Genomic DNA, 23,829 nt, shown 5'->3' with positions numbered 1-23,829 from the left:
AGTAAACATTCAAAATTACCAGTAAAAGTTTCAGGTACCATCAAGCTGCTCTAAAGCGTTTCAGTAACCTTCCAGATAAAAGTTTTCAGGACAAAAAACAATACACGAAAAATCTAGAATTTAGAAATTCAAATTGCAAAACAAGATTTAAGATTAGCAAGCGTCTGTCTGAACAGGATCATTAAATTCAAGTAAACCGGAAAGCAACAAATGGATGTATCTTTGTATCATGGGTTGCAACCAAAATCATTCGCTAAGTGACCATGATCAACTTTCTGTCTGTTCTCTCAATCGACGAATAGTGCTCCTAACGGTGACGGCACTGGCAGTGCTGCAAGTCAATTTTTGTAAATTAGGGAAAATAGAACAAGCCGTGCAAAAGAATGAAGTGCAGCCACTTACTTCAAGGTATAAGCACCACCAGCTTTGACCTTCCCACAGTCCTTGCATCCCCATATCCCAACTGCTTTTCTTTTCACAGCATACTAAGAAGGGATCATATTAGAATATAAAATCAATAAATGGGAACCACGAATTAACAGAAAGAAAGGTAAGTACACCGAAGAAAGGAACACATAAGATCTTCTGCAATAACTTGACAAAATACATCAATTCATTCAGGAGATGCAAACCAATACTCAGCTCATCAACTATAATGGCATAAATAATTATCCGCCTAGTTCTCGACAATAGTCCAAATTTCATTTGCAAGCCAAACTTGCAGCATCCAATCTGCACGAAACAACTAAGCGAAGAACTCCCACTAGAAGCAGAGTCTATAGACAAGTAATTCTGATTCCTAGTTTTTCAAAATGACTCAGGTATTATTCTTAGTTATTCAAGGAGAGGACCTATACTACTGAACCTACTTCACCTCAGAACGTGAACACCTTAGGATACAAAAAGATCCTAAATCTAGGTAACATCAAAATTGAGGTATACCTTTCCACAAAACTCGCAGAAATATTTTGCATGCTGAGAGACCTCCATCTTCTTAATTTGCTTTCGCAAACTGGCACCATACCTGGTACCTGTAATCATAACATGAGACTTCACGGTTTAGGAAGAAAGGACAGAACATCCGCGAACAGCAATCAAGGAATAAAGATAAATAATATTTAGACATGTTCAAAGATTTGAGTACCATATTTGCCAACAATTCCAGCCTTCTTAGTGCGCTTCGTCTGCATTAAGAAAAAAAGAATATCAAAAAAGGCCTAAACAATGGGAAACTGATAGGCAGCAATTTCTGAATCCAGCACGCCAACATCAACATCTTACAAGGATTTATCCATGAGATTAATCTCTCTAAGATGGCCAGTAAACCAACTACAACAAATTCCTTTTGCGGTTGGTCAATTCTACGTAAGTTCCAACTTGATTAACTTAATCTAAAAACACATCATTCTACTTACATCCTGAATAAAGATCTCACAAAGAGAAAAATTCCTTTAATATTTATTCTGCTTATCGCGTAAAATGAAGAGTTTTTCGACATTGATAGGATTTAACAAACCATCGACCTCATCAAGTTTTAAGAGACAAATAAGGGGGAAAGAACTCAGAAACATCCAAACACTCATCTAGTATTTGCATTCCACTAATTCATGCACTTCATAAAAACAAAATTGAATCCTATCACATCTTTCAGAAACATCGATCCGAACATGATCTAACTCGACTAGACGAGAAGGAACAAGAAGAAGAGAAGATCCGGAAACGTACCATCTTGGAAGAGAGCGAGCAAGCTGCGGAGGCCGGAAGCTCGTGGCGTATCGAACCCTAAAGAGGCACAAGAGAGGAGGCTATCCGCGATTCGTATTGTTCACTTTATTATATCATGCCAGGGTTAGGGTTTTGGGCAGGACGATCCCATCCGTTGATACCCGTCCGATATAGTGGTAGGACACCTTGATATGCCCTGAACCGTCGGATCGATAGACCTTGGACCCTTTTGACTCTGTCTTGTTTTCTTTTATTTCTTAGTAGGTTTTCTTTATATTTAAGATTCAATTACATATTATGATTCACTGCACCCACAATATCTTGTTTATTTCCCACCATTTTTAGGTTGCTAACTAGATGGGGATAAACTTCGGGGTTTAGCCGTTAGGGATCTCAGATTGGCTAAATCAGCTAAAAATATTTTTAATTTTTTAAATAAAAAAATTGTTTTTTAGGTTGCTATTATGAATTAGAAATATGGTTCTTTAAACGTGTGGTTAAAAGGCTCCTCGAGTGCCTGAAGGGCGCCGTGGGCTGTGGCCAAGCATCTTAAGTTGGGCTTTAAACATCTTGGTTGGGTTGGGTTGGGTTAGGTTGGGTCCCTCAATCAACATTTTTAATGACCCTTAGTGCTATGATATTTCTCTAAGTCACAAACCTACTTTCGTCCACAGTAACATGCTAAGTGAGGAGATGTGTGTTGCTGATCTAAGACTCCATAGAATCTGGGATATTGCTATGATTAGTCAGATGTTTAGATCTTCGATAGGCATTAGGTAACCATATCCTAGGCTTAGGTGATGGGGACTGAGAGGATGATTGGATATAGAGATGCTCAATGTTAAAGGCAAGGCTTTGACTAAATTAGTCTATGATTTTCTTAGGCTCAAAACCTCCATCCCCTCCTAACTTGGACTAATATGTGAAACCTTAGGGTCAATCCTAAGGCGAAGGTGTTCATTTTTAAAGTAGTGTGGGGGCAAGATCCTCACTCGGGTGTTCCTTCTTAGCCTACACATTAGCCTATGGGATGAAACTATTAACCACTTCTTCTTTGGATGTCGCTACACCTTGAGGTCTAGGAGGTCATTGCAAATAGCCTCGACGTATCATTTAAGTTGAATGTTCAGTGATTTGATTATGATTGGTCCCATATTCGGGGCGATGTTGAGAAGTTCAAAGCAATTATAATTATCGATATTTGGATGATATGGAAGGCTAGAAATCATTTTTGCTTTGATGACCTTAAGCTAAGAATACAATAGTGTGGGTCAGCATGCAGACAGCTAAAGAATATTTTGATTAGGGGGTGTGTTTTCCCCCAATTCTCTCCTGAGCTCTCGTGTATCCTTTTGCTGACGCCTCGAGTAGATCAGATGCCCACAAGCTAATTTAATCTACTAGCTGTCTTAATAGCTCATTTATTTTATTTAAAAAAAAAGCCTCCCAAACCCTAATTCGGTCCGGATCAGAGTTACCCTTATTTGTTCAAGCTCGAAGCTCGACCTAACCCACTAGCTAGCATATTATCTAGCGCCGTCCAACATGCAGATGCCAAACTATAGAACTTTCATTTTCCTTCTTCTTTTTATTAATCAGGAGCTCGTTGGTTATAAACTAAACTAAGAGGCTCCGCTAGATACTCTCCGCTATCTGGCCTGACTCGAGTTATCTACAATGGACCTTCGGGTTCGGCGACGGCCAGGCCTAACCCTGAAGCCTAAAGTCAGCCCAATCCATTCCGGCCCATGGGCCTTCCCAGCTACTAGAAATCAAATCACAAATTCCATTTCTGAAGCATTGGAAGCTCCAAGGAAATAACAAACCAGAACAGTCAATTTCCCACCAACTGCCTTAAATAAAGGTTGATTCCATCGCCAAGATCATGTGTCAACGGCTGCAAGACTGCAACCACGGAGAGGAAACGAGAACCACAGCATCCAATCTATCTATGTCAATGACTAAAATATCCCTACAATCACTTCATCATCCACCTTGACTGGTTTACTATGTAAATTGCGGAGGGCAAACCCGTCAAAATGCTCTCCACCACCGGGCTCGCCGTCCGCATCTTGCGGCGAGTTCCTAGGCTTCAAAAAGGGCCTCATCGAAAACCCCCCTCAATTCCAATCGAAACCCTAGGAGGAGCAGCAGCCAGCACTCAGCAGAGTGATTGGGATCCGATCCAAAGATGAGGTCGCAGATCTACAGAACCGCTTCGAGGACGGTGAAGTCTCTCCTCTCTGCCTCCCGGAGCTCCCCTCTCTTGTGCGGTGAGTTAGTAGAGCTCTCACTCTATGGCTACGCTTTGCTTTTTGATAGGCCTTCATATCTCAGCATCCCTTGTCATAAGTTGAATTACGTGATGGTGGTTGCATTTTTCTTTCAAATGTAAATTATTTAATGGCGACTTGAATTTTTCAATGCGTCTTGTTTAAAGATTACGTGCGAAACGTGAAATGTCTCCTTTTGAATCCTTCGGAAAGCTTCTTTAGGTGTTTCTTTCTCAAAATTTACAGAATAATTGTTACTCGTTCCTAACAAAAAAGCATCTTTTTTTTCCTCGTAGAAGGACGAACTGCAGCTGTAGCTACGTTAACTACTTTTAGAGGAAGGATTCCCACTGTAACTTCTTTTCATGAGAGAGCTCAGTACAAGAGTTCACAAAGTGGATGGCTTTCTGCCGCCCTTACGCTTCCTGCTGCAGGTTTGTCTAAAAGATCATTTGGTTTACCTTTTGTTTACTAGAAGGTGCCGCCTGGTACTTTTCCGATTGAAGTTCTTAACCTCGATTTCTAGTTTGTATGTAACCTCTGTGTCATTGTCTCTTTCTTCTATAACAGCTTATATGCTTCATGATCAGGAAGCGCATGCCGCAGAGGTACTATTACTTATATAAGCACTTTCATGAGATGTTCTCAAAGTTTAATTTAGCATATTCCAGTGATGACTTTTACCTATTTTCAGCTAGAGCGCACTTTCATTGCAATTAAGCCTGATGGAGTGCAGCGAGGACTGGTAAAATATATGCTCAGATCTTTTATATATATATAAATATTCGTTTGTTGGAACAAAATTTCAGCATTCATGCTTCTCTAAGTCATCTTAAAAGCAAAAGGCTAAAGGGCAAGTGCGAGTGGAGTTCTTCATCCAAATTTTTGATTTGGTTGGCCTGGTCAGCTGGTCTAGTATATGGAACTCTTTGGTCCTTTTGTTGGTGTTTGTTTGGTTTATGAATTGGTTGTTCTGAACTCCTAAGAAGAAAAAACATGCTTATGGCGTGGTAGTGTGTATAGATGAGTATCACTATTTTGGGTTCCTTCACTTTAAGTCCGACATTTTTCTACCTTCTTTACATATAATAGTAATTACTCCAAAACGTGGTTTGTCAGATTTTTGTTATAAGGTTCCTATGTTGGATTTTTCTTCACACCTGAGACCTTGATTTCCTATTCATGCCTATGTGAGATTGTTTTCTGTCATGTATTTTACATTGACGATTAGGCGGCACTAAAGATTATCCTGCACATTCTTATTTTTTCTCAAATCTTGATAACCAAATATTAAACTTGTTTCAGATTTCTGAAATTATATCACGTTTTGAACGCAAAGGATTTAAGCTTGTTGCCATTAAATTGGTTGTTCCCTCCAAGGACTTTGCTCAGAGGCACTACCATGATCTGAAAGAAAGGCCATTTTTTAATGGACTCTGTGACTTTCTGAGCTCTGGCCCCGTGCTAGCAATGGTAAGAAAAACAAGAGTTGATTCTTTTCTTCTGTGGAATTTGAAGAGGAAAAAGAATTTCCTACTAACATTTCTTTCATTATTTTATTTTTCAGGTTTGGGAAGGGGAGGGTGTTATAAAATATGGACGAAAGCTAATTGGTGCTACAGATCCACAAAAATCTGAGCCAGGAACAATTAGAGGTGATCTTGCTGTTGTTGTTGGAAGGTATGTTTACCTAAACACTTTTTACGTTTCTGTAGATTTGTTAATGTAACTTTCAATATATCGGGGGATCAATTCACCGTCCCTCCCCTAACACAAATAAAGGCACTACGTCAGGCTTGGGTTGGCCTTAAAAACTCAAATAAATATTTTAGCCGGATATTGGACTTAGGACCTTGTCTCCTGTTTGTTATCTTCTGCCATGGGTGAATTACCTGTACAAAGTTGAAGTTAAGAAATCTGCATTTGATTCACCCGGATCGCCAGGTCATTTTCTGCTTACGAGAAGAAACTCCCAGGGATTATTTAACTCTGCCATTAGTATAGAGAGGATGTTCATGAAGGAAAACATGGGATATGATACCGCTTTAGCGATTAAATGCCAGATTTTCTGCATGGTGCACTACATAATGAAACTGTACACCTGCACAATAAGGATACTTACAAACTTCCACTTTGTTTTTCAATTTCTATTCCTTAAAAGAGTCCTTTGCTTCTTAAGTGGAGTTTTAGGTTCTTGATACCTTGATAGGGATTAAGGACCAAGCTGAGAAATTCTGGAAATTGCATATCGCTGGAGTCTGCTATTTCATCAAAAGTTCTCATCGTTTTTCTGCAATTTTATTGCAGAAACATCATTCATGGAAGCGATGGTCCTGAAACTGCAAAGGATGAAATTGCTCTGTGGTTCGAGCCTCGCGAGCTAGTCTCTTACACTAGCAATGCCGAGAAGTGGATCTATGGAGCCAACTAAATGCCTCTTTCTACTCTCTTTTTTTCCATTCTTCTCTTACATACTGCTGATAATCAGCAGATTATGCAATATGCAGAACCCATTTTAAACACAAAATTCTCTACTTAAGATGGGCAAAAGCTCATCTTCTGGGAAACCAATAAATGTTTTATTAAAATCAGGGTTTTCACCCTCAGTTGTGGTAATTCTTAGTTCTGAACGGTTGCATTCATTTACAATAAGAAGTTATCAAATCATCACAATATCGGCGAAATGCTTTGTCTCATCATTTTCTGTTTCAACCCAGTATTTAATTCTTTTTGTTCAGTTTTCTGAAGTTCTATCTGACTGCAATGATACCCCAAATAGTTTGATTGTGGCAGTTTGTTGTTTAGCTAATGTCAATTGTCATTCTTAAAGAAAAACTTAGGAAGTTCAAAGCTAATCATTTTTCTTGTACTCCATCAGAAAAGGAAAAAAGACAAAAAGAAATGGGTCTATTGAGAATAGGAACCTAAGAATGGACAAGTGAGCTAGTTTCTACTGTCCAGTTCTTTTGAGTTAAGAGGATGAGTGCACTTACCAATCCCAGTATAAACTGTGAAGTTACAAGTGATAGCTGCATCTCGTTCCTTACATTGATCCTTGGATCTAAGAGGAGCCAAGGAAAGAGCTATTCCAACTTGTCTCTTTCCATAACGTAGCTTTCTCCATACTTCAAAAAACAAAAACAAAAGCATAGCTTTCTTGCTGAGACAATGTCATAGAGAGATGGTGTGGGGAAAGTGCGCATGAGTGCATCTTCCTTTTTTTAACTTCAAAATAAGTTTTCATGAGAAACTAAATGGTAAAGAGTGGTGGTTTAGCCTCGTTAAGTCTAGGAATAATAGCAGCACCAGTTATGTTTTCTATGTTTGATGCAGCACAAAGTTACTGAAACATAAAGAACAAAGCATCCAACATACAATGCCCAATATGGGAAGCTGACTTCATTCTACCCGAGCCTTTTTACAGAGTACAGCTCCAATACCAATCTAGGGGGGCAATTATTACAGAAGAGCAACGACATCCAAAAGAGCAAGTTATAGAGAGAGAGAGAGAGAGAGACAGAAGATCTGCTGACCTTCTCTGCTCAGTAGCTCTAGTTCCTTCTTGTTAAGCATCATTCATAGAGGGAGCTCCATTAGCTTCTACGACTGTTGAGCTAACATCTAATCAAAAATATTTACACCTACATATGTGACTTTGAAATCTCGCGGTCTTCGGTCTTTGCAAACCTTCCGCGCACCCTGGGTTGACTGTCAGCCAGAGCCTTCCTGCATGCATACTGCAGAAGATTGCAAATCTTTTTCAGTACTATTTTACCAAGAATTAAAGGGATGTAATCAAACTTATTAAACAACAAAAAGAGTGAATGGATTTTAATATATGAAACCGATTCCCTTATCTCTTAAAGAGTCAAATGAGTTGCCATTTTGAAAATTTCCAGCTTCAAAGATTTCGATGGGAAGGGAGGAAATGGAGTGGTTACGTCTAGATTCGACAATTGGACATTACCTGACTGGTTTTGCATCTATAAAGTTGTGGATTTAATTATAGCACTTAAAGATTTCAGGGCTTACATCTAGATTCGCAAGAAGATCTAAAGGTGCTCACAAAGCAGAGATGTACAGCATGTTAACCTACTGGCCATTGACTCTGAAGTCTCTAGTCAACTTTATGTAGAAAAGAAAACAGTTAAAAAGTAATCCATGTGTACCTTGATCTTCCTGCCAAAGTTTCTTTTGCTCTTCTTCTTCCTGTATCTGGAAAGTTTTTGCCTTCTTTCTTCACTCTTAAGGTCATTGATAGTTAAAAGGCACTCAAAGGATGAAGGAACAGTGCTTCCATTGCTTGTGTTACTATTGCCAAGATTCTGCAGAAAAGATTGAGGTAAATAACCATCAACACCCTGTTGAAATTGTATTTCTCATACGCTGATGATGCGACTTAAGACGACCACAACATCTTTCGAAAATGTAAATATAACAGATAAATCTCTTCCAAACTTATTCCAGAAGGCTACAACTATATACCTTCAAGGATTCAGGTTTCCAGAATTATCAGAGATCTCAGGTTCTAAGAAAAGAAAAGTGTGATCCTAGTAATAAGTCGTATATTCGCCTAATATAATAGTATACTTAAGCATCCTCCAAAGTGCAGACATGAATTTTAATCATGATCTACAATTAAAAAGGGAAATGAATAGTTCATATGAATCTGTGATTTTCAGAAAAATGGATGCATGTTTGCAAGCAATCCAAACACTTCGAAAAGAGAGTGCACTCGAAATCTATTTTATGCAACGCAACTAGTGATTAATTTCATTTTCGCAAGTTGGTCGACGAATGCATGTCAAAACAAGAGATAATGACATAAAAGTAAGCAACCAGTTGACCTGAATATCTCCTTCGCTGTATGCTCTCCTCATCCCGAGCTCAGCATCAAAGTCTAGTCCTTGGAAACCAAGAAAGTTTGGCCTCACATGGCGACCCTGGTTCCAGTCCATTGAGTTCAGACATCCAGAGCTAACACTCTTCTGGAGTGGCCCTTCTGCAGCAAACCTATGCTGATCTATCTCTGCAACTTCTTCTATTTGGACTGCACTGATCTTAACATCTAATAGCTCGGAGATCGATTCTTCGATAGCAGACTCCTCCAGGAGATCCTTCTTGCAGTCATAGAAGACATCACTCAGTAGATCATTCTGAATTGATTCTATATCAGAAACCTTCATTGATTCAGTAATCACATCATCTCCACCAGATATAATGGACATGGCAGCTGCCATTGGATCAAGAGGAAGTACTGGTTCTTCTAGGATAAGTTCTGGAGCTTTGAATAGATCTCCTTCTCCTCCAAGATCGTATCCTGATATCATGGACGATTGCATCATGCTATCCTGTAGAAAAATGAAATGAAAATGAGAAATTTATTAGGAAAATTTGCAGGTTCTCTCTAGTTCCATCTACTTAGAACGGAAAAAGAAAAAAAAAACGAAGACTTCAAAAGGAAAACAAAAAATAATTCAACTTTGAACTCGTCCGTAAATCCAACAAATTGTTGCTAGAGATTAATAAGCGCCTGAAAGAGATTTATTTTTATACATTTATTCTCTTCTTCGGTACAATAATGTTTTAAAAATAATAATAATAATAATAATAATAATAAGACGAGATGGTGAGAACGCGAAAAGAGAATGGCCACAGAAAGCTGCGGAGCATTCTGGTTATTGCAAACCAACAAATATCTCTCGGAAAAGCGTGAAAAGTACTTAAAAAACAAAGAAAATATCAGGAAAAACTACCAAAAGGAAAGGGAGAAAAAGATCCATTTCTTCTCTCACTTGATTCCTGAGATAGAAATCCTAAAACCCATCAGAAATCGAACCAGGAAGAGAGCAAATTACCAGGTGGGTCCCTCCATCCTGCGCGAATCCCGGGAAGAAGGGAAATTCGAGCCCCGCCTCCGGATACATCTCTCTCTCTCTCTCTCTCTAGAGTCTTGCTGGTCTTCTCTTTGTTCTTCTCTCTCTGCTCTTGCTCTGCTTCCAAGTGGTAGGAGAGAGAGAGGGGGGGGGAGGGAGGAGGAGAGAAGAAGCAAACAAGAGATAGAGGAGCGGGTGAAGAGAGATATTTATACCGGCGGTAACGAGGCGACAAATGTTCCCCAACCCCAAGCGTTATTTTCCATCTCAGCCCCCACCTTCGACCGGCTGTGGCGTCGCGAACACCGAACAGCGCTGCTTTGTTATTCCATATATGGTAGCGAGTATCTGGTGGGGCCGAGGACATGTGCTCCGCCAACTCTGTTATTACCAAATAAGGAAAAATTACGCCGTCCGGTGTGGTTACCGGAGCCGAGATGTCCGACTTGGTCCCCCCCAGAAGCTCCCTCTTTATTTGCGCGGAAATTTTTTAATCTTTTCAATCTAATGCACTGATATTTATTTATTTATTTATTAGAAAAAAAAAGTTCACCAATATCTAATATAACGCAATAATTATATACATATATAATTACAACTAATTCATAGATATTCGAATCCCAATAAGTTTTTCATGACTCATAGGAAGAAGCTTTGAGATATCAAATTAATATTAATATATGATGGCAAGTGTCATATTCTTAGCATAGGTGATGTCCCATACTCACCAAGATGACTCATATAATTATGTTCTTCTATGTTCACCAGGTCTTCTTCTCCTTATTATAACACTTTGACAAAGAGTTGCACTGCTTAACGAGAGAATAAACAAACAAAATGCTGAAGTAGATGGGGCTTAGGATCTAAAATAGTACTTAAATCTTATGTAATCAAGATTAGTTATATTAATATCTCATAGAGAGTCACCATGATATTGTGTATTTAGATTAATCTCTCTCAGGAGCACTGTTCTTGTCTGCTACCATCCATATTTTAATCATTTCTTACTGCGAATGAGGCCACAAACAACATTAAAGAAAACACATAGAAAACGTCAGGAGCTACGTAAGCCCAGCAAAAAAATCAATAGGACGAAGAAGCAATCAGGGGGAAATGCAAGTAATATAGTAATGAGAAAGTTGAATGCCCAATAGTACAACATGCATTATAAAAAAAAAAGAGAGTAGTAGATTCCAAAAGGGGAGGCATATACTGTCTTCCAACTCCAAAATGATTCAGATTCCCCTCCCAATTGATCAACTGATATAGTCATCACAAATTTTTATTCCAAATAATTATTTCAAAACTCATGCAGTTGCATGTTAGTATGAGGATAAATTAATCAAAGGTACTTAATTATATCTTAATATCAAATAAGAGGTCCAACTATATATGCATGCATTAAAATCCTACCTTTCTTTTCTCAACATAGACAATAGTTTCACTGAAGAATAAATGAGCAAGCTATTATTTGTGTTGGGTCTAATTGGGTGCATGAGTGAGAAGAACTGGAAAGGAAAAAGTTCATTGCTTCATTAAGCTAACCAAGAAAAGGAATATATGGATATGATGGGAGTGGGAATCTAAATGGGGCTTGCCACTAATGGAGGTTTGCAGTACTTGAGCTGTTTAGGGTTTGAAAATGTGACAACGACGACCTTAAATGTATGCCGACATATAAATTTATATTGAAGTCCCTCAGCTTGCTTGCAGCTCTAAGTATGCCTTAAATGTATCCATCCTTTGAATGCTATCAGTGGTGGTACCCTCAGTGCAAATTTCTTTAAAAAAAAAGATTATAATGAAAGATCTCTGTTTCCTCTCCTCTATAGTTTAATTCCCACTGAAGAAAGGAAACAAGTAGGAGTAAATAATCTATCAACATCTAGTGCTTTGTGCACCTACGAAAGATCCAATTGAAGGTGTCACCACTCATCATGTATTCTGCTCATGAAAGTGAGAGATGATCATATGGTTTTCTTCTTCTTTTATTATTTTTAATAAATAGTTTTGGGGTCTCTTTGAAGACACTTTACTTTGTTCTTATTCAATCAGTCTCAACTCATCTAATCCTCATAAAAGGAAAGAAGAGATATAATCTAAAGAAGCTGCCAATCTAAGTACAAATCAAGCTAACTTTTGATGAACTAGCATTATCTTATACACTTGAGACTAGTTAAAAAATATAAAAGCAGCTGTCTAAATACATATTTGCTTGTTTTTTTTTTTGTTCTTTTCCTCTCTGCTTATTAAGCATTAACCATTAACCTTGGTAGCAGGGTAAAAGGACTGCAGACTAGTGAGAACATACAATTGGTAGCATTCTAGCCACTCTTTTTTGACATACCATCTGTGAGCTAAAAGCTCAAGAAAATGGCCCACCATTTTTTGTGAACACAGCTGGCCTTGGAGAGAACAAATTGTGGGTGAAAGGTTCTTCACCAATTGACCAACTTTTGTTCCTTTCAATTTCCATCACCAAAGTTACAATAAAAATTCTCCTAAATTGTTCGATTCAAACTCAACCCAAAATAAACTTTGCCTCTAGAACTAAATGTTTTTAAGGCAACTCAAAACTCCCTATTATTTAGGCAAGAGCGACGGCCTTTAAATTAATGCTACCTAACTCTAAAATATTTAATAAAACTCACTAATATAAATCTTAAATTTTTTTAAAATAATATAAAGAATTGAATTCATGACTTCTATCTTCCAACAAGCGTTAACACAGCGAGAACTGCTCTACTGGATCTATCAGCTTTATTGAAATTTGGAGGGTACTGGAGTGGAAGAGATGGAAAGGGAGAGAGAGAGAGAGAGAGAGAGAGAGGGGAGGAGGGGTGGGCCACCACTCTACCAATGATTGAGAGTAATGGTTAAATAGAGGGCTAGGAAGAGAGCCATCATTCCGTTCATCACACCCCCACAAAGAGGTGGGCCCCCCTGTGCTCTGGGATGTAAGTGGGAGATTTGTCTGTTTGTGTGGACTTGGGCCCGAGGGCCGAACGGGTCACTCTTAGAGGGAGGTGGACCCACCTTGGAGTCCCATCCCCCTGGCAATAACTCCCATTGATAATTGGTGGGTACTTTTCAATGCTTTCTTCTATGTGAGCTTCTCTCTCTCTCTCTCTCTCTCTCTCTCTCTCTCCACCACCTCTTCGTTTCCAATTTCTCTCCACTTGGGCGTCCAGTTCAATGTATAAAAGATGTCGCCATTGATGACTATAGCTTACTATCTCGGTAAATGTTAGTTAAAAGTAGAAGAACAGAGAAGACCCCACTTTTCTTGTCTTGGGCCTCACTTTATTGGGCCTCGGATCGAGCTGATTCAAATTTTACGGGCTCGATAAATATTTATAGCCTGGATCCGCTCGATGACTACCTCTATATTAATTCGGGTCAATAGTATCAGACCCATTAACAGTTACACATAGATTTTCACTTAAACATTATAATAGACCTTATTACTTACCCTAGCACTACTACTCTTTCTAAATACATAGATATATAACTGTATAGTAGATTTATGCTTCAATTTTCCACCGGGATTGGATTTTATTAATTTTCTTATGTTTTATCTATAATTTAGATATAGTTATGTCTTTTATTTTATTAGTGTTTAAATCATAATTCATAGATAAGTTTTTTTTTTTTAATTTTATAATCAAGTTCGACCAAATAGTAACTGGAAGACATTTTTCCGAAATCTCAGATTGGCGACAAATCAAACGGCTAAGATCGAATCAAATTTTTTGAATTCGTCCAGAGGGACAAAAGAGCCAAGGAGCGGCTTTAATTTGAACGAACGGTGAGGATCTTCCGATCCTCGCGTGGAGGACTCGTTCAGAGTGGTACCTTCATGTTCCCATGTATCGCCACGTCAGTGCGTTACGAGGTGGGCTATTTCGAAATTGGTTGGAGATTGTTTTGCATATTACCACCTACATTTTATGATTATTTTAAGATTGACTATTTTCCTTACTTATAAAAAGCTTTCTTTTGGTTGAAAAGGTGTCAATTGTGAATATGAAATAGTGATGGTGATTTTTTATAAAATGGTCAAAAGAAATGTCTATTAAATTATCAGCGCAACACGCACAATAGCCTAGTCGAGACGAGCCGTGGTTCGCTACCCAGTCGCCTTCGCCTTTCCCGTCTCTCCTCTCTCGGCAGCTGCAATCTCCCTCTCTCCTCTCGATTTTTGGATCTTGATCGATATCTCGGAGAAGATCTCGAAGGGGGTTCGCGTCAGGGACTCAGATCCGAGGCCATTTGGGGGCGATCTGATCTCTTTTCGTCTCTAAAAAGAGGGTTCGATGGAGAATTTGATCACTTTGGTGAACAAGTTGCAGAGGGCTTGCACTGCGCTAGGAGATCATGGGGAGGAGAGCGCTTTGCCGACGCTCTGGGATTCGCTTCCTGCGATCGCCGTCGTCGGAGGGCAGGTAACATTTTGCCTTTTGTGTTTTCTTTAGAATTTTTTCGGAGATCTGATTCATTTTTGTGGGATCTTGCCTTGGATTTTGTTAGATCCCGTGGTTTTGGTGGAATTATGTTATCTTTGGTGATGAATCCGTTCTGCAATTATATGTGTCAAATGGTCCAATTTTGCTTTTCCCCGTCATTTTACAATACTGGAAGCGGCTATAATTCATCGCAATAAGAATTCTATATGTTTGCAGATTACTTCTTGATTTCATTTCGTTTTATCTTTCTCCTCCTCTCCGTTATTTGAATTTTCTTTTTAATCTTTCATCCCTTCCATCTAAGGGTTTTGAACGCTCCAAAGATGGAGGTATTATCTGCTCCCGGTTGTTGTTCTCTTGCCAAAAACAAAATGTTCTTCCAAGAATAACACCAATACTTGACGTCTATACTGGCGCAAGTCATTATGAGATTACAAGTTTGTTGAAATTTGTGCACGACAGTCCACGGGCTTGCATTTGTAGTATGAAAACAATATGCATTTTTACTAGATAATTAACACTACAATGATGTCATTATTTGTTTTTTTAATGTTCGGTCCCTCTGGATTAATTTTCTGTGGTGGTCCGACAGCTATTTCAATAGAATAAGATCTGAACTTAACCTCTTGGTCGATCTGTGATTCTTGTTGCGTTTATATCTAGTGTAACCGGGAAATCTACTTTTACACAGCAAGTAGAATAGAACATTTTTAGGACATCACTTCACATTCCAACTTGTTAGAACTTCAATTCTAGAGCGAAAAACCTACGATTGAGACTTTATGTAATTCTGATGCTTTATATGACTTTACCTTGCCAATCTGTGCTGTCAAATAGAGCTCAGGTAAATCCTCCGTGTTGGAGAGCATAGTTGGGAAGGACTTCTTGCCGAGGGGTTCAGGTAATATATGGGGATTGAATGGACACTAAACTTTTTGTTTTACTTCTCTATCTGATTGTATTGGAAGTATCAATAATGTTGATTGATCAAATTTCACAGGGATTGTTACTCGTCGACCCCTTGTGTTGCAACTCCATAAGATCGAAGAAGGAAGAGAGTACGCAGAGTTTATGCACCTCCCAAGGAAGAAGTTCACGGATTTTGGTAACTTTATTTTCTTGCTAAGTTCAATTATTCTGTCACTTTTGGTGTTACACAGGGAGACTGCACCTTTTGCTTCCAGATTATTTATGCATTGGATATCTACCTGCCTACTTTTTTTTTTGATCTTTATCATTTGATCTCATGCAAATCTTCGTCATGTTCATACAGCCCTTGTTAGAAAGGAAATTCAAGATGAGACTGATCGAGAAACTGGTCGCAGCAAGCAAATCTCTTCTGTTCCTATTCATTTGAGCATATATTCCCCAAATGGTGAGAAAATGTTTGTGTATTTTATTTTCAGATTAGTAGTGTTCAAAAGGTTTCAGTTTTTTGGCAGACCAGATTCACTCTAGAATTTTTTTTCAGGCCCTTATTAACACGCGCTAAATTTTTTGACTTTGACAGTTGTGAACTTGACACTTATTGACCTTCCTGGACTTACAAAGGTTGCTGTTGGTAAGTGGCCTGCCATCCATAGGAAGGTTTTTTTTTTTTTGACTTTTTTTCTTTTGGTATTTAAGGGTGGCTTTGTTTAATGCTAAGTGATTAACTATTCCTTGCAGAGGGTCAACCTGACAGTATTGTGAAAGATATCGAAGACATGGTTCGCTCATTCATTGAAAAGGTAATACCATCACATGCTGTCGTATATGGGATGTTACCTAATTCAATATCTATTCTCATTTTACTGCCTATATTTTTGTCATGCATTATCTAATGACAGTTTATATTGGATCAGCTCCAACCTGTTCTGCATTTCTCGTTTAGCTATTCCATGTGATAAATTTATTGAGCTTGAAGAATGTAATTTCTTTCTACAGTTGTGCCCGTATTGGGTATTTATTTCTTCATTTCATTACTAAGAAATGACTTATCTCTGTTTTTCAGCCTAATTGTATCATTCTGGCTATATCTCCAGCCAATCAGGATCTGGCTACATCTGATGCGATCAAGATCTCTCGTGAAGTTGACCCCAAAGGTATATTATGTAGTTCACAATAACACTTGAGGATATTGTGCAAATAAAAAATCCCACGAAAATTGATGTGCTAATGTTTCACTTGGGAAAACGGATGCCTTAAGAAAGAATTATAGGAGTGAAAGAATCTAGTAGAACTGGACAACTGGTTGTGGTGATGTTCTCTCATGTTTGCTAGTTATCATATGCGTAGAGACCCACCATCATGCTATTGATCACTGAATTTTTATGCAAATGGTAAGCGAGCTAAATTATTATTTGTTATTTTGGGGCATTCATTGAGGGCATCACTTTGTGGGACAATAAGCCTTGTCTCTTGTGTCCAAGAAGTCGTAGGTTATAGTGAACAACCTCTTCTGAAATGAAGAGAAGGAGAGCCTCGTGCATTGGGACGTCCCATGAGATTCATGTGGTGATGAGTGTTTTTCATATCAGGATTGCCTTTTCCTTACATGAACGACATAAAATGTGTGATCAATCAAATTTTAGTATGACATGTCTTAGATGGTTGAGAAATGAGGATTGTCTGGTATGAATTATGAAACCGTGCCTTTTTTTTTACCTAGTATATTTTCATTAGTAAGAAGTGATTGCAACAAGGTGTCAACATGCATTATAGAGTAGAGTAGTTTACACATAACATGATGCCATTATATACTACCTCCCAGTATAATATTAGGTTCTCTTATTTCTAATGTATATGTAGGTAGAGCCCATACACTCGCCCTCCTCAAAGTTCATTAAGAGGGTACGACGGTTAATTTCCTCGTTGACTGACTTGTACAGCTTCCACTTTCCTTGTTTTCACTAGGTTTCCTTCTCTAGTGTCCCTGTCTATGTTGTAAATAAGTTTTATCAACTGAATTTCTCAAGGCATAGCAAGTACTGTAAATCTTTTATTTAGTATCTTTTTCCAGGCTTAGTGTTATTAACTTATTTTACTCAGTTCTCTGGAAACACTCCCATTTACCTTTAAACTAGCATGTTATACTTATTAAATTTGCTGTCATGCTTAATAACTTAGACATGTTTTGAATCGGTTGTTTACTGGGCGAGAGCATGACCAACTTGGTTTGTTTTTTTTCTAACACATACCTTTCTATTTGAATTCAGGAGAGAGGACTTTTGGAGTCCTAACTAAGATTGATCTTATGGACAAGGGTACAGATGCTGTTGATGTAAGTTAGGATGCCTTTTTAAGTGCCATACATGAAACTATTACTTATCAACTGCTACAGCTCTCTTAAAACATTTCTTTTATGCATGATTTGCTGGTTCGTGGAATAATTTTTTTCTTAGGACTATTTGTTCTAAATTGTCATTCAGTAATGTTTGCAACACAAATATTTTCTTTTTTTTCAGTGCCTAGTTCTAATTTAGGATGTTTTCTTTATTTATTTACGCGATAATTTCACTTATACCGCTGATTATCAATGTCATGTACACATCCTGAAATTTTTTTACCACTTACACTACTCCTAAACCATTTTTATTTTATTTTATTTAGAGGTTTGAATAGTTATTTTTTTCTTAGTTTAAGGGAATACATGTGAATATTTTTCTTAATTCAAAGGGTGTATGCGGGTAAAAGAAAAGTTCAGAGAGTGTATGTAAAAAATTATGATAGTTTAGGAGTCTAAGTGAAATTATTTATTTATTTAATGATTTCTTTTGTCATTCATTAAATTGCAAATCTATCTTTATGTTAGCCTTTTTCTTAGATATTCGGATGTTTGTGAGTGAACATTTTCTTCCCTTGGCTGTTATCTAGATGGGCATATCTTTGAAGACATTTCCTGAATAAGCTGTGATCATGCAGGAGGTTAATCATCCTGTGCCCCTTGTATTTGACCACAATCTGGGCCTCTGATTGATCTTGTACTATTAGAGAATCTAAAATAGACTTGGCCATATTTTAAATCAATTTTTACATTAGAGAAAAATGGAATCAATGTGATTGTTACAATAATTATTTCTAATCAGAGGTAGCGTCGAATTTCTTTTTATCTCATTCCTGTTGGCATCTTTGGAAATTTGTCTGCTTCATCCTTTGAATAAGTTATTGTACTGTATGTTAGATAGATGGCTTGTCTTTGCCAATTTCTGCTGCTTATTTGATTTTGTTACATTTTCATTGTGATCTTTTATGATTGTATTCTCCCTTTCCTGAACTACATTTTTTCTTGGAGTTGCACAATATGTATAATGTGTTTTTTTCTAGCTTAGAAGGCAGCTATCATATTTCTTCTGTTAGATGAAAGTTACATGCTTTAGATGACTGATGTAATGCCCTGTTATTTTGTTTATTATTCTTGCTCAGAACTTTTGACATCCAAATCCTCATAGTTTGCAAGGCCATTTACTATTTGACTTATTAATTTTGGTAGCAATCAAATGAACTACATCTTTTGGTTCTTTCTAGATACTGGAAGGGAGATCGTACCGGCTACAGTACCCATGGATTGGTGTTGTTAATCGTTCCCAAGCTGATATTAACAAAAGTGTTGACATGATTGCTGCTAGGCGTAGAGAGCGAGATTATTTTGCAAGTACACCAGAATACAAGCATATGGCGCAGAGAATGGGATCAGAGCATCTGGGGAAGATGCTTTCCAAGGTTCCACCATTTTCTTTTCTTTTTTCTCTGTTGGGTAATTCTTTTTGTTTCTTATAGATATTTGCATAGAGAAACTCACCACTGACTGCAATATGCAGCACTTGGAATCAGTGATCAAGTCCAGAATCCCAGGATTACAATCTCTCATAAATAAGACAATTGTTGAACTTGAAGGTGAACTTAAACGTCTTGGGAAACCTATTGCTGCTGATGCGGGAGTAAGTCCATTTTGAAATCTTTTTTTCATTTATACGACAGCAATTGTTCCAAATCTAATTCTGCCCTTTTTGTTGATGAAATGGTTTCTTCTAGACATTGCACAGTGCTCTATTCACTACCCTTTACTTTTTTTTAATGTTGCAATGCTACTATACAAAGACAGTACCTTTTTAACTCCCCAAGGCAAAAAAAAAGGGCCTTCTCCTTTCACACAGAGCAGGCAGTTGAGTATTTAGGGCCTACTTCAAATTTGCCTTGATGACCAAAATTCCGTTTTCTGCTATCTTTCTTCCGTAGGTATTTCTTCGTGTAACTTTCTCCTTCAGTGGGTCCTAGTCTTGGTAGTACATGTAATTGTAATTAAGAGGTGTTCTCTTTTGTGTTTTCTGCAGCTTGTTTCCTAATCTTTTGTAAGGAATTAATCCATTGTCTAACTACACATATTTATGGCCTTGTTAATACCATTGTTATTGCTAGTCTGTCACACAGTTCTTTTCAGATACACCTTACTATACCAGACATTCTTACCTATCAGTTTTATACACTATCAGTAGAAATGATTAGTATTTTTTTCATACGTGCAGGGGAAGTTATACACAATTATGGAGATATGTCGTATATTTGATCAAATTTACAAGGAGCACCTTGATGGCGTGTATGTATCTTATACTGTGATTTTGTTTGTTTATGGATCCAACTGATTAAGGGCCTTTGTATTCTCATTGTTCAGTTGTTTCTTACATGTATGTGTCATAGCATTATCATTAATTGTTCTGCATTGACATATGAATATCATGTTACATTCTCCAGGCGCCCGGGTGGTGAGAAGATCTACAATGTTTTCGACAATCAGCTCCCTGCAGCTCTAAAAAGGTTGCAATTTGACAAGCATCTCTCCATGGAGAATGTTAGAAAGCTCATAACTGAAGCTGATGGATATCAACCTCACTTGATTGCTCCTGAACAAGGATACCGCCGTCTCATAGAATCTTCGTTAGTTTCTATCAGGGGTCCTGCTGAGGCAGCTGTTGATGCGGTATGGATCAGTTGATGTCTACACTTTTATTACTCTGCTCATTTATGTCATTGAAATTTAACAGTTGCTATTCCTCATACGATCCCACATTTTTATAGTATAAAATTTATTCTTATGTGATCTTGCTACATGATGATGTTAGTAACATTTTATCACTTGGACTTCATACAGAAATCATATTAAAGGCATTAGACAGTCTTGTTTATTCTATTTGCTTGTTGTTTTAGCTATAATTTTTGTTTAATTTATCATTTTGATAATAGTTATAACAATATCTTCCCCTTTTGCTCTTTGACTTTCCTTGGTCTCGACCAAGACTCACATACAAGAGACTGGCTGTTTCTGAACTGTTTTACTGGGTTTTGCTTTCACCTGATTTTCAGAAGGGTCTTTACCCTCAGATTGGGCTACCATCTTCCATTAGATTCTGGATACGACATTCGGAATTAGAAAAACAGAAGTAGAAACTCATTAGAAGTAACCATTTTAATCATCTATAATGAAACGGTATATGCCACATTCGTGTTCCTATCAGGCGATAAGTAATTAACCATTCTGCTTCCTGAAGTTCAAGTACCATTATAGCTTTTACTTGAATGCATTGCAGCAGCAAAGGATCCTTAGCTGCATGTGGAAAAGTTTACTTTGTCTTTGTATCAGGGAATAGATCTTTGAATCTAGCAAGTAAGATGATTAGAGACACAATCATGTTTAGTCTAAACTTCAAAATCTAGACCTGGAATCCTGAGAAAACTAGCCTCTCTCTCATCAAGGACAACATGCTTGTTTCTTTGATTCTTCTTGTTAGAGTTGTATTTTGATTTTCTTTCTGTTTTATGAGTTCTACAATTATTACTTGTTCTTAGTTGATATTTACTTATCAAAATCAGTTAGATTATGACTTTATTTAATTTTTTCACCATTAATTGAGCCTTTATTTGCACGAAAATTCTATTATGTTTCTTTCCACATCTTTCCAGGTGCATGCAATATTGAAGGAGCTAGTCCATAAGGCTATTAATGAGACAGCTGTAAGTTTCTGGGCCTGCTTACTGTTACACCATCTCGCTCTAAGAAAATTTCCTTAGTTGTTATTTGTTCACAAGATTTTTTTCTACTTAACATTTTCTTATTAGTGATACCTATGTGCTCATTTTTTACCTCTTCATTTTTCTGCTAGCATTCAAAGTTTCAAACCTTTTGGCCAAGCTGCAAGTTATTATATCTTAATTGCTTATCTGCAGGAGCTAAAGCAATATCCTACACTTCGGGTCGAGGTTGGAAATGCAGCTTTTGATTCATTGGACAGAATGAAGGAAGAAAGCAAGAAAGCAACCCTTAAGCTTGTTGATATGGAATGCAGTTATCTAACTGTAGATTTCTTCAGGAAGCTTCCTCAGGATGTTGAGAAAGGAGGAAATCCGACACATTCTATTTTTGATAGATACAATGATTCATACCTCAGAAGAATAGGTAATTTTTCATATTGCTTTTTCAGTAAAAGTAGAAGTGCAATTAACAGAAGTTGTCACTTGGTGGGATGGTAAGGCTCGCCTCCTTGCACTCAAGTGTCCATAGGTTTAGCCATCAAAACAATCACTTCAATCAGGTGTAAGGCTTCACATATAATCTGATATATTGCCATCTCCAGTCCTCAAATTGGTGGAAGCCTTACACTGGGACTCCCTTTTCTGAGAACTGTAATTAACAAATTAAGCAAGGATTGTCGTGCCAACTTTGGCTTGTCAGAGTGCGCACCTCTAGCACGTGTCTTGTTGAGTCGGCATGTTGTTGACACACTGAATAGTCTTGACATGCCAAAAGATAATCTTTAAACCTTTCTAGAACATGAAAATAAGTTTTCGAGGCTAAATACTGCATATTAGTATAACATATGTAATTAGATTCTAATCACATGATTTTCTCTATTTTTTCTTGAATTCTATCCATTGAGATTATTAATTCACGGGAAACTAAAATATTCCTTGGGTTTATAAAATTTGAAGTATAAATTATATAGATTAAGCACGAAAATACAAAGAGGTATCAAAAGTGATGAAAAAGATCTCAAATTAGGTTTTTTTATAAAAAAAAAAGATATGGTTAATTACTAGTGGCACACACCGACATGAGTGGCCATGAAGAAGTAACAAGATACTTCTTTGTATCGGTACTGATAATTCACTGATACAAGATATATCAACCTATGCCAACTGACACGGCTATCCATAAAATTTAGACTTGCCTCCATGTAGATTGATTGGTTATCATATCATTATGTTGGAAGGATTTTGTAGCTTTGTTGTTCAAGAACTTAAATGTAAAATCCAGTTTTGCGTTAGAAGTATACTCGGTGGCTACGTTGGCTAGAAATATTTTACCTGGTTCGATTGTGTATGGGTGTTGCTTCCCACATATTCATCATATTTGTTGCCCTTTGATCTAATTTGGCAACATGTCTTTTCGCTTGGATTTATCTTGTTAAATTGTGGCTAGGTAATTTAATACCTGTATGCTTGATCAACTATATAATTAATACCTGTATGCTTGATCAACTATATTGTCCTAACTGCGAACTCACATCGTTATTGTAAATGATTAGGAACTACTGTTCTAGCATATGTTAATATGGTATGTGCAAGCTTACGGAACTCCATCCCAAAGTCTATCGTTTATTGCCAAGTACGTGAAGCCAAGCGCTCGTTGCTTGATCATTTCTTTACTGAACTGGGATCAAAAGAGGTATTATTAATGTATTACGAATGATCATGTAAACACATAGCTAAATTAATGTATTATTCTAAATTATTGCTGTACTTGCTCTCTTTATTTTTCTATGTTCAGATGAAGCAGCTGTCATCAATGTTAGATGAAGATCCTGCAGTAATGGAGCGCAGATCATCACTTTCCAAGAGGCTAGAGTTGTACAGAAGCGCCCAAGCTGAGATTGATGCGGTGGCATGGGCCAAATAGATTGGATGCAGCCAGTGATTATTGTTCTTTCCCTTTGCTCTTCTTTCTTTATGACCTGATCTTTTATTTTTATTTTTCATATGCATCACTCTCTCGCTGAGTGTATGATGGAGATAATTTTTAGTTCAATTGTTGATGACCACAGCTCAAGGATTGCTTTCTATTGTTCTTTCTTTTGGATCCGAAAGGCAAGCTGCAATCCTTGTATCACGAACTTCCTCTCTATTATTCCTTTGTATGAGCGATAGAAGGTACTGTGATTTGGTTGTGTTGTTGTATACGCGGATACCAGTTAGAATAGTTATACTATATCTAGCTTTTTTTTTTTTGAGAAAAATACTGTGTTGCTAATTTGCTATCCTATATGTTTTGACTGATGGAAATACTAGATGGTCATATACTATCACTGGAATCACAGAGTGATAAAAGGGGTATTAGTGATTGTAATTTGTTATAAATCTACAATCGTACTATAAAGGAGCTTAACAGAAAGTAGTGGTTGTCTGGGTTTATTACAGCCTATTTTTTTAATGATTGTCTTAACTATCTAATCTATCTAT

The 23,829-nt window shown here is 37.4% G+C and overlaps 4 protein-coding genes across 5 annotated transcripts; 2 read left to right on the top strand and 2 right to left on the bottom strand.

Annotated features, from left to right (window-relative positions):
• Window positions 1–15: 15 nt before the first annotated feature.
• Window positions 16–1,851, bottom strand: LOC140786372 (large ribosomal subunit protein eL43). The gene is made up of 5 exons (XM_073134754.1): window positions 1,726–1,851; window positions 1,145–1,184; window positions 943–1,031; window positions 403–485; window positions 16–331 (listed from the first exon to the last, which is right to left on the bottom strand). The coding sequence occupies exons 1-5, from the start codon at window positions 1,726–1,728 to the stop codon at window positions 268–270; spliced, it is 279 nt and encodes a 92-aa protein (XP_072990855.1). The 5' UTR covers window positions 1,729–1,851; the 3' UTR covers window positions 16–267.
• A 1,759-nt stretch (window positions 1,852–3,610) lies between these two features.
• LOC140785482 (nucleoside diphosphate kinase 3-like) lies at window positions 3,611–6,682 on the top strand. Of its 2 annotated transcripts, none has more exons than XM_073133318.1 (7): window positions 3,611–3,998; window positions 4,295–4,432; window positions 4,569–4,606; window positions 4,693–4,743; window positions 5,304–5,471; window positions 5,566–5,678; window positions 6,306–6,682. In XM_073133318.1, exons 1-7 carry the CDS (start codon window positions 3,917–3,919, stop codon window positions 6,427–6,429), a joined length of 714 nt encoding a protein of 237 aa, XP_072989419.1. In that variant the 5' UTR covers window positions 3,611–3,916; the 3' UTR covers window positions 6,430–6,682. The 2 variants fall into 2 exon arrangements, with proteins under 2 accessions (XP_072989419.1, XP_072989420.1); XM_073133319.1 differs by having other exon boundaries at window positions 3,615–3,998; window positions 4,298–4,432.
• A 688-nt stretch (window positions 6,683–7,370) lies between these two features.
• LOC140786371 (uncharacterized) lies at window positions 7,371–10,185 on the bottom strand. The gene is made up of 4 exons (XM_073134753.1): window positions 9,857–10,185; window positions 8,846–9,349; window positions 8,168–8,323; window positions 7,371–7,735 (listed from the first exon to the last, which is right to left on the bottom strand). Exons 1-4 carry the CDS (start codon window positions 9,923–9,925, stop codon window positions 7,640–7,642), a joined length of 825 nt encoding a protein of 274 aa, XP_072990854.1. The 5' UTR covers window positions 9,926–10,185; the 3' UTR covers window positions 7,371–7,639.
• A 3,792-nt stretch (window positions 10,186–13,977) lies between these two features.
• On the top strand, window positions 13,978–23,606 carry LOC140787524 (dynamin-related protein 5A). Its single transcript, XM_073136486.1, has 16 exons — window positions 13,978–14,319; window positions 15,178–15,241; window positions 15,341–15,445; window positions 15,614–15,715; window positions 15,851–15,901; window positions 16,009–16,070; window positions 16,334–16,424; window positions 17,538–17,602; window positions 18,847–19,041; window positions 19,140–19,259; window positions 19,845–19,915; window positions 20,071–20,296; window positions 21,277–21,327; window positions 21,541–21,769; window positions 22,899–23,038; window positions 23,141–23,606. The coding sequence occupies exons 1-16, from the start codon at window positions 14,191–14,193 to the stop codon at window positions 23,267–23,269; spliced, it is 1,830 nt and encodes a 609-aa protein (XP_072992587.1). The 5' UTR covers window positions 13,978–14,190; the 3' UTR covers window positions 23,270–23,606.
• Window positions 23,607–23,829: the final 223 nt, after the last annotated feature.

This window comes from Typha latifolia, chromosome 4 (assembly GCF_019914945.1).
Source record: "Typha latifolia isolate L0001 chromosome 4, TyphaL0001v2, whole genome shotgun sequence".
NCBI lineage: Eukaryota > Viridiplantae > Streptophyta > Magnoliopsida > Poales > Typhaceae > Typha > Typha latifolia.
The sequence above is the reverse complement of the archived record's forward strand: the minus strand, read 5'-3'. Positions and strand labels throughout refer to the sequence as shown.